Source organism: Glycine max, chromosome 13 (genome assembly GCF_000004515.6).
Source record: "Glycine max cultivar Williams 82 chromosome 13, Glycine_max_v4.0, whole genome shotgun sequence".
NCBI lineage: Eukaryota > Viridiplantae > Streptophyta > Magnoliopsida > Fabales > Fabaceae > Glycine > Glycine max.
Window position 1 is genome coordinate 30936670 of NC_038249.2, and position 23864 is coordinate 30960533.

The 23864-nt window shown below is 33.4% G+C and overlaps 2 protein-coding genes across 2 annotated transcripts; both read left to right on the top strand.

Annotated features, from left to right (window-relative positions):
• The first annotated feature begins 1350 nt into the window (after window positions 1-1350).
• Window positions 1351-9312, top strand: LOC100794821 (RNA-binding protein 28). The gene is made up of 18 exons (XM_003541558.5): window positions 1351-1511; window positions 1580-1640; window positions 1775-1811; window positions 2064-2194; window positions 2341-2436; window positions 2526-2631; window positions 2871-3004; window positions 3525-3664; window positions 4440-4490; window positions 4574-4656; window positions 4761-4815; window positions 4900-5014; window positions 6491-6986; window positions 7062-7275; window positions 7368-7438; window positions 8059-8227; window positions 8327-8456; window positions 8546-9312. Exons 1-18 carry the CDS (start codon window positions 1413-1415, stop codon window positions 9226-9228), a joined length of 2871 nt encoding a protein of 956 aa, XP_003541606.1. The 5' UTR covers window positions 1351-1412; the 3' UTR covers window positions 9229-9312.
• Window positions 9313-14881: 5569 nt separating this feature from the next.
• On the top strand, window positions 14882-21477 carry LOC100795356 (protein CHROMATIN REMODELING 35). The gene is made up of 7 exons (XM_006594345.3): window positions 14882-14967; window positions 15101-15171; window positions 15848-16572; window positions 17624-17827; window positions 18541-18693; window positions 19138-20864; window positions 21295-21477. Exons 2-7 carry the CDS (start codon window positions 15123-15125, stop codon window positions 21296-21298), a joined length of 2862 nt encoding a protein of 953 aa, XP_006594408.1. The 5' UTR covers window positions 14882-14967; window positions 15101-15122; the 3' UTR covers window positions 21299-21477.
• The last annotated feature ends 2387 nt before the right edge of the window (window positions 21478-23864 follow it).

Below are 23864 nucleotides of genomic sequence, written 5' to 3' on the forward strand. Positions count from 1 at the left end.
TCAAATATTGACTTTACCAATAACTTGGATTGGGATTCCACATGGTTCATGGCATGTTACTTCTAATCTCTTTGATTCTCTTTTGGAGAGGACTACAAAATGTCTAGATGCTTGGAAAGAGCGTTAACTTAATAGAGCTAGTAGAGTAATTTTAGTTAATTTTGGGTTTGCTTCAATTCCTACCTACACCTTGCAATGGTTGCCCCAAAAAGTTTTTCAATCTATGGATATTATGGGCAGAAAATTTAGATTTTGAGTGGTAATATCGAGAGAAGGGTCCATTTGCACTACACCCAAAAAAGAAACATTTGCCGGCGATAATCATATTTATTGGCAATAAATGTGGCTGCAAAAGGATTCAATAAATGTGGCCGCAAAAGGATTTAATGGCTATTAGACTATGGCCATCTTATGATGACAAGGAATAAACACGGAAGAAGAACGATAACAATCATTTGTTGAATAAGAAAAATAGTAATTACACGAATAATCTAATTACATTAAACTTCAATGAAGATTGAAACTACTCATAGTCATGAGAACCACCAAAGAAATAATCAAAGTAGCTAGAGCCCTCAAGCATAGATGTCCCCAAACTCTTTTTCTCATGTCTGTGAAATGCTCCTTTTGTATCTTGGAATTTGTGCCCTTCTTATGGTTCATTGGGATTTTGTAAGCAGCAACAAATAGGCGTTAATAGATAAGCTCGCTTAAGCTAACTTTGCATAGCTCACTTAAGCAAGCACAACAAGCAATACTAGACTTTTTAGAGTTAGCTCATTTAAGCTAGTTAGTTATGGTTTGCTTAAGCAAGCACAATAAGGTTCTAGGCTTCAAAACTGTAGATAGCTTAAGCTAGCATAGTAATGTTGCTAGCAATATTGTCAAACTCATAACTAATAAGAGAAACAAAAAAGGAGAATAAAATATGTAACAGATTCCAAAGAGTTATATGCATATATATAAAAAATTAAATATTATTATTTAATAAAAAAAAATTTAGTCAGCAAAATAAACAATCACAAGCAGCAATGTTGAGAGTGACCCAACAATTACCACCGACCCCTTCACCTACATCCAAGCTCACCTATCTCAATAAAAAAACACACAAAAGAGAGAAACGGAAGAACAAAAAAGCATGGAGACGTAAAACACTACTGACTCAGCTTAAAAAGGAAGAAGATACAAGAGGGGTATTTTTGATATTTTAAAAAATGCTGGGTGCACAAGCAATTACGCTGGTGCAGCTAGCATCACCCTAGTAGGGGAGGCTGATTGGGCCACAACATTACTAGTAGGCCCAAAAACTAAACCCCGAGTCTCGAGACACCCCAACGTTCTCCTTGACGCCCTTCTGCCCTACCTCGACCCTCATTGTTCTCACTGAACCTAGAGTGGAAATTTTGGTTGAGATGGGAAAGAAGAACAAAGTGAAGGAAAATGGAGGCAAAGAGCATTGCCCCTCGACTCTTTTTGTCTCCAACTTGCCCTATTCCTTTTCCAATTCTCAGGTATTCTTTATTTCCTCTCTTCTCTTTTTTATTCTTGATTATTCTAATCAATAAATAAATATAATCAGTTGGAGGAGACGTTCAGTCAGGTTGGGCCTGTCAGGCGTTGCTTCATGGTCACTCAGAAAGGTAACATGCTTCACTTTTAGGGTTCTTTCTGTTGTATATTACTATTACTATAAGCATTGACTCAAGACATAGTGAAGCATATATTTTCCTATTTATATTTTTAACATCTTTTATCCTTGTTTAATCATCCACAGGATCAGCTCAACATCGTGGTTTCGGTTATGTCCAATTGTGAGTTCATTTCTTCTTCCAGAACTTCAATTTGTTGTGATTGTTTGTCTTATTAGTTATTTGCTTCCTATGTCACTATTCTCTTGCTTTTTTCTTGTCTACATATTGATAGATATATGAGTAGAATTTGTTGGTTGTCTCTGTTTTTATGTAAAGATAGATATATGACTCTTCTGTCTGTTTCACCTTTATTAGAATTAGAATTTGTGACTTAGCTTTTTCTAGTTTGGTAATAATTGTTGTCATCTTCAGTGCCGTTGAGGAAGACGCTAACCGTGCTATTGAGCTGAAGAATGGTACATCTGTTGAAGGCCGGAAAATTGTAGTGAAGCATGCAATGCCTCGTCCTCCCCGTGAAGAACGACAATCAAAACCAAATCAAGGTTGATACTATAAAATTCTGGTTCAGTGTACTGTGATATTTTCATGATAAATGTTGTCTGAAAGATGATGTGTAAATGGTTCTAACCTTGTCAATATTCCTCTTCCTTTATTCTCTGTTCTGCCTCTTTCTTTTGTAATGTTATAGCGGGCAAGACAGATGATCTCACAAAGCCAAAAGATGATGATGAAGACGGCAGATCATCTGGATCAGAGAAGAATGTTTCAGTTTCGAAGGAAGAAGGTTGAGAATTTGTTTATACAATTATTTATATAAGAGTCTCATTTATATACTTATTTCAATTTTTTATATGTATTATTTTTCTTGTATAGAATTGCAAGTCAGTAAACAAAAAAGCACAAGGAAGCCCATGGAAATTAAAAAATCAGCTCTTTGTGATGATGTAGCAGATGAGGGTGGTTGCTCAGAAAAGCAGAGGTTTTTACACTTATCTATTTTTCTGCTATTGTATTTAATCCAACATTTTTTAAACCAGCTAGTTACCAGGGAAATAAAAGAAAATCCCTGGAAGCTGATTTTAACAGGACTGTGATTAAGTGGAAATGACTAATGAGATTATTTGATTCCAACATATGGATGTTTCATATGTTTGAATGCATGTCTTGTTTCTAAAATGATGTTCCTTATTGTATTTTTTTTTTCTTTTCTTTTGACAGGGTTGCTAGAACTGTTATATTTGGTGGTCTTATAAATTCTGATATGGCTGAAGAAGTTCACAGCAAAGCCAAAGAGATTGGCACTGTGTGTTCAATTAAGTACCCTCTTTCAGGGAAAGATCTTGAGCAACATGGTAACTGTGGATTTGATTTTTCAGATCATGATATATAATGCAAATGAAATAGATTTAAGTTTATTTAATGGTTTGATATGTTAGTTATATTAAATAAGATATAAAAGGATCTATTTTTTTCTTTGTTGAATAATTATAATAGGCTGTATTTAACTGTCTTGTTGGGTCAGATTTCACCACTGTTTTGTACTTGGTGTAAAGTCATCTCATGGTTAGCGTGCGAAGCTGATAATAATTTAGATTTGCTGTCTTGTACTTGTATATGTTCTTGTCAATATTATTGTTTTAATTAATGCTAAACCCTTTTCTTTTTTTAAACAAACATTTAGTTGTATTGTATCCCATGTAATCATATTGAGTACTGATAAGGACATTTGAAGTTTGTTCATCCACTGAAATTGTCAAAGAGATGGCTTTCCAGCTAGGATGTTCTTTGACAAGATTAAATCCTTTGTATTCCTTTTTGAAAGAATCTTTATACTGCTTGGGATGATAGGGGTCATTATGGAATTTTTTTCAGGTCTCCTGCAAGATGGATGTACTTTAGATGCTTCGGCTGTGCTTTATACAAGTGTAAAATCAGCTCGAGCTTCTGTTGCAACATTACATAAAAAAGAGATAGGAGGGGGAAACGTTTGGGCACGCCAACTTGGTGGAGAGGTTAAGTGCTTGTCATAGAACTCACTAGATTCAGTATAATATCATCATGCTCCAGAAAAGAATTGTTTGTATATGAATATTTGTCAGCTGTGAGAAGAAGCTTTATCGTTTTGTATTCATATACTCTAACTTTTTGCTTTATGTCATTTGTATTATGTTGTATCTATTAGAATGTGTTATTCATTTTCTAAAATATGAATATGACAAAAAACCCATTCTCTTTATTTTTTTTTATGAAAGAGTCATTAGTAGCTCTAAGTTCTTTCTGCCATTAATCATGACAATACGGCATTCATTCTCTTAATATAAAGGAAGTTACATAATGAGAATGTTATATGTGGTGCTTCTTGAGGCTTGACAGGATTTCATTTGGATTCAGTTTTAGTCTGTTTCCCATGTTTGTGTTGAAAAGTATTTTCTTGATTGTTGTCTCCATTTTTGAGTGTCTAACTCTGATATGTGAAAATCTGTTCTTTGGAGTAGTTGTGTAAAATGTATGTACCCTGCCCACCATTTGGAAGTCTATATATAGACTTAGAAGACAATTTTCAGCCTGGTTGGAATGCATTTAGTAACTGTAGACTGTACTTTGTTAGAATCATCTAATAATCTATTAGGTGGTGGAAGATAGACTTCATTGTGTTTATGCTTTATTGTGTGCTTTTCTTCTATTGATTTTCAATTGTTTGTAGGTGAAGTTAACTTCCCTGTTTACTGAGGATGATCATGAATGAGATATTAGTTTCTTAACAATTTTCTGCTGTGTGTGGATCAGGGCTCCAAGACTCAGAAATGGAAGCTTATTATCAGAAACCTTCCTTTCAAGGTTTGATGCATTGAGTTAAAAGCATGAAATAAATATTGTTTGGAGGCCTTAACTTCTGACTAGTTGACTAAACATGGATGCAGGCAAAAGATAATGAAATAAGAGATATGTTTTCATCTGCAGGGTATGTGTGGGATGTATTTATTCCACAAAAGCCAGACACAGGGTGAGTTCTTTTTTCTTTTCCTTGACTTCAAGAGTTTCAATATACTATTATACATAATGCTTTCTTAAACTGTTTTTTCTTTTCACCTCTTCTCCTGTTTGCAGTCTGTCTAAGGGTTTTGCATTTGTAAAATTCACCTGCAAGCAAGATGCAGAAAAGGTATGAACTGTTACCTATGTTTTACTTTACCTACTATTTATGTTCTGAAGTAACCTGCATATAAGCTGCCTGTTTCTGTTCCAGGCCATTCAAAAGCTCAATGGATCAAAGTTTGCAAAACGACTCATAGCTGTTGATTGGGCTGTTTCAAAAAAGATATTTAGCAGTGATACAAATAATGCTCTTGCCTCAGAGAAAGGTAATTTTTGTATTCATTGAAATTTGAAAATGGTACTGCCATTTGACTTGAGCGAAGTTATGTAGGTTTGCTATTTTCATTCTAGATCTTATTCATGTTAATTTAAAAATTCAGTATGTTTGATATAGTTGCTTGCCATGCATGGCATAATACTTGAGGTGGATTGCATAATCAAGTAGATTATGCTAAAACATGGTGGTTGTAAGTGCTGTACCATTAAAATAGAAATTGGGATTAGTCTCACCCAGTGTTATTAAAACCGACCCGGTCATCGAGCCAGTCGAGCCATTGGGTTAGTGGGTTAGTGGTTCAACTGGTGGGTCGCTAATTGAACCGGTTGACCCGGTATATACTATAATAAAATTATAGTTAATAATATATATTTATGTTTGCAGTAAATATAATGATTAAGAAATCTGTCTTAAGCGGTAAGTGATGTACACTTGAATGCAATGTCCAAGGTTCAATTCCAACGGCTAGCATTTTTGTGTTATTTCCTCTATTCTTTTTGCTTTTGTTATTTATTGTAGCTTCGCTAGTTTGTTTGATTGACGTGAGGAGCCTTGCAGAATGCCAGTAGCCTGTTGTTGCGTCAGTGCATTGAGACATGAGAAAGCTATAAGAAAAATAGGAACACAGCTCTGCATGAGGTTCGAGACAAATTGAACGTAAAATCTTGCAGCCAGATCAAAATTTTAAATATGAACCGGGCTGAGTTAAACACCAGTTTAATGACGTGTCATTGGGTCGATTGCATAAACGGTCTGATTACTGAACCGAATCAACCATGTGACCGGTTTCGGGTTGAACCGGCCAGGCTGGTCCGGTTTTAATAACACTGGTCTCACCACTGTTCACCTGTTTGGGTAGTTTTGGCGTTTAACCTCATTTTCACCATTATGCTAGTCAGCTGTTGATTAGATTTGTGGAATAGAAAGCTAGCTCTTTTTTATGCAATGTAGCTTACTCTTTATTACACTTGGAGAGTAACTGAGTATGTTTCTTATAGCATTCTCTATTGAATAATTAAGTGACTATAATTGGAGCCAGGCTGTTGAGTTGTTACAAACTTAACTATAGTTATAGAATTTGTTGGAGAACATAGGATGGTGGCATTTTCTGAAATTTCGAAATTTTAGATCAACAAATTTGGATTTGGTAACTATTTCTATGTTGAGATCAAAGCTCATTGCTTCTTTTTGTAGCCTTTGAAATTTCCCTGGTAGATCGTGTATATCCCTTTCTATGTCCCTTTTCCTGGACAACTAATACATAACATTTGAAGTATTGGGTCATTGTGAGTTATGCTATACATGTTATTTGTAGAGAAATTTTTCGTTATTGTTCTAGTTTACAAATACATTATCGGTGCTTTACATAAGTCTCACTCTTTATCTTCGTCCTATTTATTTTAGTATTCTAGAAACCTTCATTTTGAGCCTGAACTATTTAAGACATTCTTTATGATTTCCTTAGGACAAAAAAACTTGAGCGATGAGGATAGTACTGATGACGATTTTGAGCTTGATGATAAAAGATCTGGTCAAGGAGATGATAGTGATACAGACTACTCTAGTGCCATGGAGGAAGAAGGCACTCCTGAAGATAATTTCGATAAGGAAGCAGACATTGCAAAAAAGGTTCTTAACAACTTGCTTACATCCTCGAGTAAAGGAACATCTGCAAACAATGATTCTATGCTGATCAAAGAAAACAAGGAGTCAAGATCTGATGAAATTGTTAAGGATGCAGATGAAAAAAATGAGTCTGGAAAGGTTTCAGGTGTTTCTAAGCCTGAAATTTCCAGCAGAAACAACTTATCAATTCCTAAGAGAACAGAAGAAGATGATTTGCAGGGAACAGTTTTTATATGTAATCTTCCCTTTGAATGTGATAACGAAGAAGTGAAACAGCGTTTTTCTGGATTTGGGGAAGTAGAATACTTTGTTCCTGTTCTCCACCAAGTTACCAAGTATGTCTTTGAGTGTTATTTTCTGTGTCCGTATTTCACAGGGCATTATTCATAGTCTCCTTTTACTCTATGCAGGCGACCGAGAGGGACTGGTTTTCTAAAATTTAAAACTGTAGAAGCAGCTAATACTGCAATTTCAACTGCCAGTGCTGCTTCTGGGATGGGTATTTTATTGAAAGGTAGACCATTAAAAGTTTTGAAGGCTTTGGATAAGAAATCAGCACATGACAAGGAACTGGAGAAAGCAAAAAATGAGGTTCATGACCACCGCAATCTTTACTTGGCTAAGGTTTGTTTTCTCCTTTGTAACTCTTGTGGAGCAGGCTGTTGATGCTGATATTCAATAGGACTAACATTTGCATTGTCCTGCTATTGTAATAGGAGGGACTTATTCTTGAGGGAACTACAGCTGCTGAAGGGGTTTCAGCCAGTGATATGTTAAAACGCCAAGAGTGAGTATTTTGTGGTTTGGAGTGTTAGTGGCATTTATTATAATTTTAACTCACATCTAGTTGGTTATAATTACTATGGGCAGCACTTGAGTAATTGTGTTTTTAATCCACGACTGTTATATGGTTATAGACTACTGTATGCTGCATTTGAGGGACAAGCCTCATGTTAAGTCGTGGATGATTATGGTTTTCTTTTTAATTCTCCCTATATTGTGGTAATCCTTTGTTTATCTGTGCTACCTTAACCTCATTTGAACTTTAGGAGAAAAAAAGTACCTGTATTGTATTCTTCTCCTTGTTTTCTTTTTCTTTTCATGCTTAGTAATTTTGTTGAGAAAAATCACAAGATAACAAGAAAAATCCCTCTCTGGAAAAGCTAAGAAGATATAATTTCTAATACACACATGATAATTCATGCACAATCCATTTTGTGTATAGATCCACAAACAAACAAAATATGAGCCATCAATTCACAATCCGTTTTCAAATATCATTAATTTTCAAAACATAATATTCTGATTGTCCTATTGTATGTTGCATATGATCTTCCAAATGAGCTGGTATAAATGTTATCTTCAGCTGGTGTTAGTGTTCTAACATTATTTATGGAAATTTCATAGGTTGGAAAAGAAAAAGAAGACAAAGCTTCAATCTCCCAATTTTCATGTTTCAAGAACTAGACTCATTATCTACAACTTACCCAAGTCAATGAATGAGAAAGAACTCAAGAAGCTTTGCATTGATGCAGTTATCTCTAGAGCTACCAAGCAAAAACCTGTAATTCGGCAGGTTGGTTAAGTAGATCATGGCTTGAAGTTGTCAATTATTGTTTCTCTAAAGCCTTATGAACGTCATTTTATATTTTAACATTATATGTATACTCTGCAGATAAAGTTTTTGAAAAATGAAAAGAAAGGAAATGTTGCTCAAGAACGCTATTCACGGGGAGTTGCCTTTGTTGAATTTTCGGAGCATCAGCATGCCCTTGTGGCTCTGAGAGTTCTTAACAATAATCCTGGTGACAACCATTTCTTATTTCTCTGCTAGTGAGACTATTTTTGTACCCTCATTTCTGTTTAATTTAACGTTGTCTTTCAATGACTACAGAAACTTTTGGTCCTGAGCATCGGCCGATCGTGGAGTTTGCTCTTGATAATGTTCAAACACTTAAACTTCGGAAGGCAAAGCTACAATCTCAGCTGCAGGCTCCTCAAGATGACAACAATGCCATGGATAATGACAAACCTGGCACAGTAGAAGGTCACAAGCCTGTAAAGAACAGAAAACGAAAATCTCAAGAGCATGACAAACCAGCAATGGAATCAGCACTGAATACAAATGGTGAATTGGGTGTTGCAGTGTCAAACGGAAAATCCCCTCAAGGACACAAATCCAAAAGACAGAAAGGCAACAATAAGAGTAAAAAGGCACTGAAAGAAAATCCAGAAGCCTTGTCCATGAAGCCAAAGAATAATGAAAATGGCCAGAGCAATGGTGGTGCATCACTAGAAGGTCAAAACACTGCCACTTACTCAAATAGAAGAAAATCAGGGAACAGAGAAGATTGGGGGTTTAGAAAAAGAAAGATTCAAAACCAAGAACAAGAAGCAGGCCAAAAGGTTTCTAAGAAACGGCCTAAGAAGAATAAAGATTCAGTAGGGAAGGACGTGGGAGACAAGCTTGACATGCTTATAGAACAATATAGATCCAAGTTCTCACACAAGGGTTCCCAAGAGAATGATGGAGAGAGAAAACCTTCTAAACAGCTTAGGAAATGGTTCCAATCATAGTTTACTATTTCTTGATATGAATTTTGTTACTTAAATTATTTTTTTACTTCCGAAAGTTTAAGCAATGTAACTTTAGTTGCACCATATCTTATGTTGATTTTCTTTTTTTCTCCTTGACAATATTTATCTGGAATGTTTAACATTTATCTGGTATTTTTGTTATGCTTGAGGAATGTGTGTGCAAAATATCTAAATCATTTTATTTTTAGATCATTTCGAACGAGTTTACATTGATCAAAATTCATGAAATTAGTTGACCAAACTGTTTAATTGGTTAAACCAACAAAGCATTATTTAGAAGAAAAAAAATATTTTAATGCGTGATATATATATATATATATATATATATATATATATATATATATATATATATCTATCACGCATTAAAATATTTTTGCTTTCTACCTTTGAATTATTTAGTTGACACACATGGGAAACAATGCAATAAAATTGACCTGCTGGTGAGAGATTTGGATAGTATGCATAAGATTAAATGTTCTACCTTTGAATTTTGCTTTCTAAATAATACTACATTGATTAACTAAATTTCTATTTTTTATAATTACAAACAACTCATTGAAGAAAAGTTGGATTCAGGTTTGGCAATAGTAGATTGGATTGATCTCTTCTCTAATTTCAAGCTAACCAATGGAATCTCCTCTAAATCTGATCACTACCCAATCATTATCAAGCTTGACGCAGTCAAAAGGAGACTCTTCCTCACGCCTTTCAGATTCAAAAATTCATGGTTGTTGGAGCCAAACCTTGGTGAAGTGGTTAGTGCTGGTTGGGAAAAAGCCAGTGATTTCTTGTCTAAAATAAATTCGTGTACTGTTGACATGAATTCTTGGGGGAAAAGCATCAGGAGAAATTTTACAGATCAAATTGATGTCTGCCGTAAAGAGCTACAACAAATCCGCCAATCTCAAAGCCATGACCAAAACAATTAGTACAATGAGATATCTAAAAAGCTCAACTATTTGATTGCACAGGATGACTCCTGCTGGAGACAAAGCAAAAGTTTTTTGACTGATGGACGGTAATTCCAACTCAATTTTTGCATGCAACTGCCAAATCTAGGAAAAAAACAAATACCATTTCCTCCTTGACACGTGATGATGGTTCAATTGTTTCTGGTCATTGAGAATAATTGTACTGATTTTGTTTCAGTTATTAATAAGATTCTTCCTTGTGTTTCCCACTATGATAAAGACTCTTTGTTGTCCCCCTTTACCATAGATGAATTCAAAACAGCTCTCTTCCAAATGGGACTCCAACAAATTCCCTGGACCCGATGGTCTAAACCCTACCATTCTCAAGAAATTTTGGCATCTTTGTCGCCAAAAACTGTTCCATTCTGCTGTCTCTTGGTTGGAAAATGGTAATCTACCTCCCCATGTAAATAGAACCTCAGTTGTCCTCTTCCCTAAAAAATCAACCCTTCAACCATGAATCACTTTAGACCCATTTCACTCTGAAATATCCTCTACAAAATTATCTCAAAAGTCTTAGCCAATAGACTTAAACACTTCATTCCTAAATGTATTTCACTTGAACAATCAGTTTTTGGAGAGGACTGTTCTATCTTAGACAATGTTTTTTTAGCCTCATAAGTTATCCACCATATGAGATGCAAAAGTATGCGTAAGGTTGGTGAGGTTACCCTTAAAATTGATATAAGTAAAGCTTTTGACCGTATTGAGTGAAATTACCTTTTAGTGTCCTAAAGAAGATGAATTTTCATGACAAATGGATAAATTGGATGAGTATGTCTTAAGTCTATTCAGTTCGGTGTTGTGATCAAGGTAACCTATAGGACAAATATCTTGAGGGAGAGGACTTAGACAAGGGGATCCATTGTCTCTCTATCTTTTTTTATCTTGTGCACTAAGGGTAAGGCTGACAAAATGGACAAGGCAACCCAGTCTAACCCGGACCATCCAGTCAAACATGAAAATGAAACAGCCCAGCCCAACCCATATTCTTTCGGGTTGGAATTTATTAGGCCAAACTCAGTCCTATGTTGGGCTGCCAGACAACTAGGCCAATTTAAAAATTAATAAAAAAATTGAAAATTGATTCTATATTAAAAAAATATTTTTTTCCAAAGACATAATTATTTATTATGCATTTATGTCGCTTAATGAATACTCAAATTAATAATATTGCTTTGGAATTGTCACTTCTTATGGACACTTATTTTATATATAATGAATATATTTTTCCTTTTAAAAAATATAAGTTAGAATATAAAATTATAAATTATATTAACAAGTTGTCATATTTTATTTAATATTTATTATATATTACTAACTAGGTCAGTCCGTGACTCATTGGGCTAGCCCGACCTGAGTCCATTTGGTCCATTGGATTAACTGGACAAAAAGACTCATTTATATTTGGACTGTTTTTTTTGAGCTCAACCTGACCTTAATTGCAGGTTGATCCATCGGACTAAGTCCATTTTGTTAGTCCTAATTGAGGGTCTTTCGTCTCTTCTAAAAAATAGTGAGACAAGAAGTGATATCCATGGAGTCAAGGTGCATAAGGGGCCCCACCCCTCTCAATCTTTTATTTGTTAACTATTGTTTCTTGTTTTGGTGGGCAGATGACAAGCAAATTTCCACCATTAAGGAGATCCAAAAATCATAAATTTTCTTCAGCTCCAATACTCCTCGGCATCAACGACTCAATATCTGTTCACATCTAGGTGTTTCAAAGACTATTGGCTCCACCAAATATTTGGGACTACCTTCTATTGCTGGCAAACGGAGAAAAACAATATTTGGCTTCATCAAGGATGGAATTTGGAATCGCATCAATTATTGCACAAAGTACAAGTAAATAACTTTCAAAGGCAAGTAAAGAAATTCTTGTTAAATCTGCTCTACAATATGAATTGCAAAAGATGATGAATTCTTTTTGGTGGGACTCAACAACCAACAAAGAAAAAGAATTAACTGGCTAAGTTGGAACAATATGACTATGAAGAAGAAAAATGGAGGAATGAGGTTCCGACAACTGTATGCTTTTAATCTTGTCATGTTAGGGAAGAAAGATTTGAGATTGATGACCAACCAAGATACTATAGTAACTCGATCAAGTTTTTAAAACTAAATATTTTCCAACAATATATTTCTTGGAAGCTCAATTAGGGCACAATCTAAGTTTTATATGATGTAGTATTCATGCTTCGTGGGTAGTGGTAAAAGGTGTATGATGAAGGATTGACAATGGAAATTCAATTCATGCATGGAACCAACCTTGGCTCAAAAATCACAACGACATCTACATCTCATCCTCACCTCATATTGGAAATCAACATCTCAAAGTAAGTGATCTCATACACCACGAATCATGCACTTGGAGGTTAGATGTCTTGAATGCAAATTTTAATCAGCCAGATGTCCAAAAAATCCAATCAATCCCGATTCTTAATACTCATGGTAGTGACCAGCAAATCTGGAAGTTTTCATCCACCGGGGACTACACCGTTCGCAGTGCTTACCATAGCATCATGGAGACCATGTTGGACGTTTCTCACTTAAAAGCTGAAGCTGACTGGATGTTAGTTTGGAAGCTTCAAATTCCACATAAAATCAAGCAATTTATTTGGAGATTACTCCGTGGATGCCTCCCAACTAGATACAATTTGCGGACCAAACAAATTACATGTCCTCTTCACTGTGTTCGGTCGTTGTGAATCTAACATTGAAAATGAGTGTCACCTAGTCTTGGCTTGTGATCATGCACAAGATTCTTGGCTGGCTGCAAACTTGTTTGTGGCACGTGGTTGCTGGCAAATGGGAGAATGCAAATAGTTTTCAACATTTTATCTTCAATTTACTGCAGCATTCTCAACCAGAAATTAGATAAAAAAAAAAAATGTGTTACTTGATGGAGCATATGGAAGTTACAAAACACTAAACTGTGGGAAGATAAAGTAACTCCACCACCAATTTCTTTCAACTTGGTGTGGCAGCATTTCAATGAATGGCAGCAGATCAGAACCTAGCTTGTCCACCTTCACGCCACATAACAACTCATCCAGCAATATGAACACTTGGTGACCTCCTCAACAACACTTTTTAAAGTGTAATATTGATGCAGCACTTTTGGTGGATTCTAATTCTTTTGGCGTAGATATGTGCTAGAGAGATTGCAATGGAAATTTTGTCAAAGACAATGGCCAACACTGTTAGTGGTACTCCTACTCCAAATGAGGCAGAAACTTGGGCTTTATAATCAACCATTCTTTGGATAAAGAGACTAGGTCTTTCAAATGTTTTCAAGCTGGCGCTAAGGGTTCAATTAATTTCCATGTTATCTTGAATAGTTGTAGAGATATTTTTTTTTACTAATCTTAAACTTTAAAGTGAATTTTGTAAAGAGATAAACTATTTTATGTTACTCACAACCTTTGCAAGGACATCAAAATTTTATGTCACCATTCATGTCTTTGATTATATTCCCACGTGTATTAATTTACACATTGTTAATGAAATAGTATCATTTTACTTCCCCTCAAAAGAAAAAAAAAACTCATTGAAAGGATGTTAGAATTTTTTTATGTTTCGTATTTTTTTTATTATACTTTCCTTTTCAAAAAAAATAAGTTTCAACAAAAAATATAGAAGAATAAATAAAATAAATCTATTTAATCAAAGTTGTTCGAAAAAAATATATAAGAATTGAATCATTTAATCTAATTTAAACAAATTTAATCAGATCAAATTAAATACTGTTCAAATAAATATAAATCAAAATTACAATAAGTTTTTATAATTAAAGTAAATGATTAGATATCTAAAAATCAATTCAAACTAAATTACAAGCTTAAAAACAACAAATCTCACTGTTAAACATCACAGGAAGAGAAGCTTTTAAAACTATTACATGCACATCATACATTTTTTTTTTCAACGAAATATTTTAAGAATTGGAAAGTAATAAAAAATTAAATAGAACGCCCTTACAAATAAATAATTTCTACAGCATAATCCAATCACGTGTACAGTAAAGATGTTGATTTTTGTATTATAATTAAGTGTTAGTAAAGTTCTCTATGAGACTCTTCCTCAAAAATTATTTATATGATTGGTTAAAATTTATTAAAAATAAAAAATTTTAATAAATTTTATTTTTATTTAATATAAATTAAAAAATAATAATTTTTAATTAATTATATAAAGAATCTTCAAAAGAGAATGTCAGAAAGAATAATACTAACATTTCTTCGAAATCCCATAATTAAAATAATTTTTTATTAATTAATAATTCATTAAATCCGTAATAATAAAATTAAACTCATGATCAAAGATTAACAATTACTAACAATCTTCAATACCGGCTAAAATAGTAGTTGTATTATATATGGTCTTACTGTTACATGACTTAAGTGTGACTGTTCACGAAAAGTTTTGGGCGAGTTGAAAATGTGGGTGACCCAGGTAAACCACAAATCGTTGAAATTTGAATGATCCAAATCCAACGGCTTAGATTTCTTGGTCTATGTAGAAACAATGAAGCGTGCGGAAACTTGTCGTTAGTTCTTCACCCACACTGCATGAACGCTGCACCCGCGTCACAGGATCATTGCTGTTAGTGGAAACTTAAGAGTCACGTACATTTTCACTCCCACTCTCTCTGCTACTCATCTTCACTTCTTGTTGAATGCTTTTTACTCTGAAAATAAATTCTCAAAGCCATTTTCTCTCTTCACTTCTTCACTCACATTAGGTAACCCTCATTTTCTTCTTTTTCTGAAATCTCTGTTTAAAATTTAAAAAAAACAGAGCACTTGTTTTTTTTTATCATTTCCTTCAATTTGTATAATTATATATTTTTAGTAATTTTTCCCTCAATTTTTCAGTTTGTTCAATTTTTAGTTATCTATGGAGTCCTCTGTTGATGCATTAGCTTCAAAACGCTCTCGTTCAAGTGGTACATTTCTCATTTCTTTATCAACTTTTCTTCTTCTTCTGTTTTTTATTTTATTTAATTTGAAATAAATGTTGATCACTAGGTACAATATTCGCATTTGTATTAACATTTTCATTTCTAGCTTTTTTTCCCTTTTTGTTGGATTATTAATTTATTATCACGTTGTACACGAAAGTTGTGATCTTCACCTCTTTAATTCGTAATACTCAATCTTTTGTGTGTGTGTGTGTGTGTTACTTCATGTGTGTTTATAAGGTTCTGTGCTAAAAGAGATAAAATTGTGACTCCAATTTTTTTTTATTTTATTTAATGAATTTATTTGGTTTGATTGAACTAGTTGCTGGTTTGAGTTGAAAAACTGTGTTGGTCTGTGTAACATAAAAGGTTTTTGACTCATCGCAATTGCAGCTGCATTTTTCCACAATTTGAAGGATCGCGACAAAACCGCGCAATTTAAAACCATGCTTGTGTTGTGTAGTATCATAGTTTAGAGTTGAGTCTAGTTGAAGTGTATAAGCCTTGAGAATATTTGCTTTTGCTATTGTACTTATATTATGCTTCCTTAGGATGCTGCACTTAGTAGATCATGTGGTTCTGCCCAATATTCAATATATAATAGAACACTTGATGGAATATCTGTTGTTTCTCTGAGTGTATTTTCATTTTGTGAAACCAGGATTTTCCCCTGACCCTGACAGAGGCAAAAGACAGAAGTTATCAAATGTTGTGGAGCACGGGAATCCATTCGCAGTTACTGATGTTCTGGATCGTATAGAGCATGGAAAATATGGAAGTGTCACGAAGGATATAGAGGCCCTTTTTGCCCGAAGAATGAAGGTACTTGGACCTTACTTAGCAAAGTATCCCAAACTTAATCAATTGATCCATGCGGTAATCGACCGCGATGAAGAAATTCTTAAGTCAGAAGATCAACAAGTTACTGGTTTGACACATCAAAATGTCATAGATTTGGAAACTCCTAAGTTAGAAGTTCAACAGATTACTGGTTTGACACTTCAAAATGTCATAGATTTGGAGGGGGAAAACACTGAGAAGGATGTTCATGCAGCACAAATTCATGGTTTGATTCACATTGATTCAGATGAGGAAGATGATGGAGATAAAAAATCTATTGTTCCATATGAAGCTTCAGATGAGGAAGATGGTAGAGATAAAAAAATTATTGTTCCATATGAAGCTTCAGATGAGGAAGATGGTAGAGATAAAAAAATTATTGTTCCATATGAAGCTTCAGATGAGGAAGATGGTAGAGATAAAAAAATTATTGTTCCATATGAAGCTTCAAATGAGGAAGATGATAGAGACAAAAAATCTTTTGTTGCTTTTCATGAAGTTGTGTCGCCAAGACTAGTTGCACCATCTCCTGCGTCTAAGACGGTTGTAAGTTTTTTCTTATTTCTGTAATTATTTAAATATATGAAATATCAATATTGGGATGTGCATGTGCTTTAATTTGTAAAGTATCAGTAGCATGCTCCATCTAGGGATGATTTGATGGAATTCAGCATTGACTCTTTCTTGAATTATTCTTTTTTCCTGAATTACGTTCCTTTCAAGAACATATTTCCTTAGTGTTCCATTTCTCTTAGCTGTTACTGAAGTTTTTTTCCATTGGACCATGTACATCTTTAAACCTTTTTTTTCTTCTCACCTATATTTATAATTATAGCAGGATGATTACCATTGTATTGAATTCTAAAAGTTAGGCTGGTTTTCTTTAAGCATATTAGTGTTCTTTCTCTATCTAAAGGCTAAGATGAATTACAACATTAACATTAATGAATATGTTGAAGATTCTGAAGTGAAATTTTGAAGCTTGAAACATATATTTTGAAAAATTCTCAATCCCTTACTTTCTTAAAACTGCATAGCTCCCTTAAAAATAGGTGCTTAATGTCTAGTACATTGGCCTAGTTTCACTGGAATTGACTTTTTTGCCTTGTGGTCTTAGTTCTGAAATAGTAGGATTGTATGTCTTGCTAAACTTGAATGAATGAATGTTCTGATGCAGTATGAAATTTTCCGTACTTTTGGTCATTTATATTATGCTTGGTCATTGGGCAAGTGATGGGATTGAAAATGAGAAATTAAAAATGGATGTATCTGGATTTATATTTTATCTAGACGTCATGCTATTTCTATCTTATTTTTCTTTACTCTTGCTATGAACACATTAATGTTGAAAGGTGAATAGTGAATTGTGATATATGAGTTTCACCATATATTTTTCAGAACATATTGTGTGGAATTTTTTCATTTGAATCACTACATTTGCATTTAGGTAACTTTGTAAGTTTCTGTGTGTCTGGATTTAAATTTGTAGCTAATCTTTATGAGAAGATGCTGGGTCTTTCTTCTTGTTCTTTTTTATTTTAATGCAAGTTGTTTCACTAACATAATTTACTGTCCTGTGTAAATAAATGCATTTTAGGAGTACCACACTCCCATTCCTTACCATGGAGAAACTGAAGATCTAAAAATTGAGACAAGTATATCTGGAAAAGATAACACTAGGGGAGATAAAGGTGTTTATATTGGTGTACAGGAGGTAGAGGATCATCAGGGTGATACTGCAGATGATGATGGTCTAGAAGATATTTGGAAGGAGATGTCAATGGCAATAGAATGTTCCAAAGTATAGTATTTTAATTTGTTTTTATTTTCAAATAATAATACTTGTCTTTGTCAAGTAGTTTATCTTCTACTCATTTGGGTATTTTTTTTTCATGTCATTTAATTTGCAATTTTTTACTAATATCTGTGTTAGGTTAAGGGTTGTTGAGACGGCACATTTTTCTTACGGAGATAAGGGGAAAAAACTTTATTAGACAAGTGTGGGGAAAATAAATCAATAGATAAATAATTATGATATAGTTCCTTCTTTGATTGGGGTTGTTAGTTGTTAACTAGATTATACATTGATTTATGTAGACGACTGTAAACAATTTTGTAGATGTACACTGAAAATGGTCTGTCCATTTCTATCAGGCAAGCTTAGTATCAGTTATTTATGTGTATTATTGCATATGCTAGAAGTTCTGAAGTTCAAAAAATGTATATTGAATGGAATTGTATGTGTTGAATTGTTGAAACCTTGTGCATTTTGGCATACAATTATCCTTATTGCCCGCCAATATTTCGCTCTCATTTATTCTTTGTTACCTGTTGTACGTATATAACATGTAAATATTACATACATGCTTTTATCTTCTGCTCAGTAAAATTACTTGTACACATGTCATAGTAATTTAACTTTGAGTCCATTATTTATTACTTTGAATTCTGCGTGCAAATTGCAAATTTCAGAGATCTTTTATTATTGATCTAGTTTAATTCTACCCCTACCAGGATACTTACGTGAATCCTCTGCCAGATGAAGAAGTAAAAGAAGATGAGGACTGTGATCATTCTTTTATTTTAAAAGATGATCTTGGCTATGTTTGTCGTGTTTGTGGCATTATTGACCGGGGAATTGAAACCATATTTGAGTTCCAGTACAAGGTTAGACTCTTGTTTCTGCATTGATGCTTTTTTTATTATAAATCTTGATTATAAAAATTTAATGAATGCGTGAAATTGTGCTTTTAATCATGGGGCTTGAAATTAGATGCACAACACGCATTGAATGTTTGCCCAGGGCATAAACATAACAATTTGACAAGTGAAACCGCTAGAAACATATGGTGTTAAAGAACTTTTCTGATAATTTGCTGTTTCCCATACCTCTTGTGAGATGATGTTTATTTTGTATTATTCAACTTGATTTTCTTCAAGGACTCAGAAACCTCTTTACTAAACCAAAATAATATAATATCAGGTAGACCATTCATATCATGTGGGATTAATTGCTTTCTAAATAATACCTAGTTTTTAACTCTCACTATATATAAATAATGCCTTGTGTTCAAAACTGACTTTTTATTATTATCATTAATTTCATTGAAGGCTAAACGGAGCACAAGGACTTATGCATCTGATTCACGGAATACCAAAGGAAAAGCAGATGCATTTGGAATTAATGTTGCTGAAGATGATCTCATAGTAACTGAAATCTCAGCACATCCGAGACACATGAAACAGATGAAACCCCATCAAGTTGAAGGATTCAATTTTCTTGCTAGAAATCTTGTGGGTGACGATCCTGGTGGGTGCATCTTGGCCCATGCTCCTGGATCTGGGAAAACATTCATGATAATCAGTTTCATGCAAAGTTTTCTGGGAAAGTATCCTAATGCAAGACCCTTAGTGGTGCTTCCTAAGGGAATATTATCAACATGGAAAAAGGAGTTTCAAACATGGCAAGTGGAGGACATTCCTCTATATGACTTTTACACAGTGAAGGCAGATAGTAGAAGTCAACAACTGGAAGTGTTGAAGCAATGGGTGGAGCATAAGAGTATCCTTTTCTTAGGATACAAACAGTTCTCTTCTGTTGTCTGTGATAATGGGGCCAGCAGTGAATCTTTATCTTGCAAAAAGATTCTACTGAATGTTCCTTCAATTCTTATTTTAGATGAGGGGCACAATCCGAGGAATGAAAACACGGATATGGTACAGTCCCTTGTGGAAGTTCATACCCGTCTAAAAGTTGTACTGTCGGGAACACTTTACCAAAATCATGTCAAGGAGGTGTTTAACATCTTAAATCTTGTTCGGCCAAAATTTTTGAAGATGGAAACATCTAAGCCTATTGTGAGGCGCATTCGTAGTAGAGTTCACACACCGGGGGTGAGAAGCTTCTATGATTTAGTTGAAAACACTTTGGAGAAGGACACGCATTTTAAAACGAAAGTAGCTGTTATTCAAGATTTGCGAGAGATGACGAGCAAGGTACTTCACTATTATAAAGGAGATTTCCTTGATGAGCTTCCTGGTCTTGTTGATTTTACTGTGGTGCTCAATCTTAGCCCTAGACAGAAGCCCGAAGTTGAAAAATTAAAAAGGTTATCTGGAAATTTTAAGAAATCTTCTGTAGGCAGTGCTGTCTATTTGCACCCTAAATTGAAACCTTTAGCTGAAAAAAGTGAAAAAGGTATATCTGATAACATGATTGATGCTCTGATAGAGAAATTGGATGTGAGAGATGGTGTGAAGTCCAAATTCTTTCTGAACATGCTAAATTTGTGTGAATCAGCTGGGGAGAAGCTTCTAGTTTTCAGTCAGTATCTGTTACCTTTGAAATATTTAGAAAGGTTAACTATGAAATGGAAAGGCTGGAGTCTAAAAAGAGAAATCTTTGTAATCTCTGGAGAAACAAGCTCTGAGGATCGAGAATGGTCAATGGAAAGATTTAACAACTCTCCTGATTCCAAAGTCTTCTTTGGCTCGATAAAGGCTTGTGGGGAGGGCATATCATTGGTCGGGGCATCCCGCATAATTATTTTGGATGTTCATCTCAATCCTTCTGTTACTCGCCAAGCTATTGGTCGAGCATTCAGACCAGGCCAGAAGAAGAAAGTCTTTGTGTATCGATTGGTATCTGCTGATTCTCCTGAAGAGGAAGATCACAGTACTTGTTTCAAGAAGGAATTAATTTCAAAAATGTGGTTTGAATGGAACGAGTATTGTGGTGATCAAGCTTTTGAAGTTGAGGAAGTTGGGGTGAAAGAGTGTGATGATCTATTTCTTGAAAGTCCATTGTTAGGGGAGGATGTAAAAGCTTTGTATAAAAGGTTACTGACCATTCTTTCCCTTTTTGCATATCATATGCCTATAGATTTAAGATGAATTCTTTTTTATAGATGCCTTTCTTTTTACAAGTTACATTTTTATTATAATTTATAAAAATTTACGGGAAGGAAACAAATCTGAAGGCTTTTCCTGCATTACTAATTAGGATCTACAGGAAGTCTAATATATTGGATAAAATAACTTGTAGATGCCTATCTTTTGACAAGATATATCGATTGTTGATTATGTCAGAAACTGGTTTGGTTTTCAGTATTTAGAACTTTGAGGAGACCTTAATTTTACAGATTGTTCCATGGTAACTGTTTAAAATCTGTTTTATATTTCTCTGGTTTTCTTTACTCGTTGCTTAGTCAAATTTGTGATTCTGGTTTGTTTTCAGTGGTACTTATGCAGTTTTGATGTGTGTTTCAGGTGATCAAGAGAATCAGAGTATGATTTCTGCAAGCTTGGATTCCTCTCTCCTTTATTTCCATGTCTTATACCTAAATTTCATATATATCAGCTATAGTGCTATGGGCATTATTTTTGCAGTTACACTATATACTGTACTGCTGTTATGTATGACAATTTTCCTTTAATACTTCTACGTTATTAAGTCTATGAATTATATATATATATATATATATATATATATATATATATATATATATATGCGCACGCAATCGTGGTTCCAGAAATTTTTTTTAGTGGGGAGAAGAAATAATTTCTAATATTTTTATAAATTAAAAGTAAAATATCATCAGATACTATAAAATATATAATATTATAGTAAAAGAAATATAAAACACTTAAATTTCTATAAATTATAATTGTCTTTTACACATTTTCTTATTTTAAATATATTCTATGATTTTTTTCATTGTTAATATTATCAAAAATATCTCTCTATGTATATAACCAAACAATCATTTGATCATTCATCTTCTATGCTTTTAAGTCCCACAAGTTTCACACAAAAAAAATTGATTCATTCAAATTGACTTTTAAGTCCCACAAGTTTCACACAAGAAAATTTTGATGTTTTTACAATGTATTTTATCGTCACAAGACATCCTCTTCCTTTGAATTTTTGTTTTTTCAACGGTTTTTATTTCACTTTCTTCTTTATTTTTATGTCTCTCTAGTTGATGTCCCTTGATTCTTCTAATTTCTATTTATACTAATTTTTATCAATTTTAATTATCTACTATTAATTGTATCTTATCTTATTTATCTTATATATAAATATAAAATAAATCTAATATATTGTCTTATTTATCTTATATGTAAATGTAAAATAAATATAATATCTTATTTTATTTATCTTATATATAAATATATGATAAACTAATATGTTTAAAAAAATAGAAGATAAAACAAATATTCTATTTTGTCTTATTTAAATTATATATATGTATTTTCTATTTTCTTAATTTTTTTAAAATAAATATTATTATTATTATTATTATTATTGGAATATTTCATGAAACGGTGTGTTCTATGTAGCATGTGATATTTTTTTTGTGTTACGGTAACAATAATGAGAATTTGGTTAAATGGTTTGAGTTTAGGCATGTATTTTTTGTATTAAATGTCTTATATTTGTTTGGACTTTGTTTTAAAAAATTCTATGGGAAAAATATATAATTTTTATGGGGGCAAATTTTTTTTATATACACGTTAACAAATAAAAAAAATCTGGTGGGGCAATTGCCTCCACAGCATATTACCTGCATCCGCCCATGTGTGTGTGTGGCAAAATGCATGTTATGTTATTGATGCTGATTGGTTCAATTGGTTCATTGGAATATCACACATGCTGCACAATTTGAACTGTATGGAAATTGACAGTGATATTTTTTCATAGGTTGAATAGTTTTTTAATTTTCTTGAACTAATTTTAGTGTACTTCAGTTTTGTAAGACTTGTGTTATCCCATTCATTTGTTAGTCTTAAGGCTTTTTGAAATCACTGTTGAAAGAAAAAACTGCACATGCAGACAGAAACACATGGGTATATTGAATTTTCTGAACTTGTTAGTATTGCAGCAATCCTGTTAGTAATGTTTATCCATTGCATCAGCTAATTAAGAAAATTGTTCAAGTCCTTTGTGTGTGGTTGTGATGTTAAGAATGTTTTGCCTCAGAAAATATAAGCAAAGCATGAAAGTAAACAGATGTCAGAGTTAACTGGTTTAAATTGTTGGAGGTGGATACAATGATGTCAAAGGTGATATGATAGTCTGGTAGTGCAGGTCGAATGGAGGTCCTAGCTAGTTAGTTAGTTTGAACAACTTAGGAAATATGTTTTTTGGTGAATTGATGTATCATTTCATTACGTTCCATTTCTTAACTCAAACGAACCAAATAATGTATAATTTTTTCTTAACTCAAACGAACCAAATAATGTACCATTTTTTTGGTGAATTGATGTATCATTTCATTCCATTCCATTTCTTTCTATCAAATATAAAAATAGTCTTATAATGTAGATTCTCCGACACTTCCCTTTTGGATCTGTGTCCTTGGTAGGATTTCGAAAAGTGTCTTATTTATGAACCTAATAAATTCTTTCTTTTTTGACCGATCCATTATAATCTAACTTTTTCTTTGCTGATGTTGGAATATCTTTTCTAATTTTTTAGATGGGTAGCATAATTGACTGCTTTATAAAAAGGCTGAAATTATGAACATAAATTGGGATCCCCATATAACCATGCAAGTTTATGTGGACTCACATTGATCGAACCATTACTTCGTGTGCTACTTCTGAGAAACAAATTGGAAATTCCGTTTCTAGATGATAACCGAGTTCGTGAACAATTAGCATTATTCGAAAATACAACTGATTAATGCTAATTCAGAAAAAATAAATGATATATTCTTTGATTGTATTTTGTATGTTAAACAAAATAGTTCATGAACAATAAGCACGACTACTTCGTAAATGCAACCAATAAATGTTAATTCAGACAAAAATCCTTATTCGTTGATTATATAAAA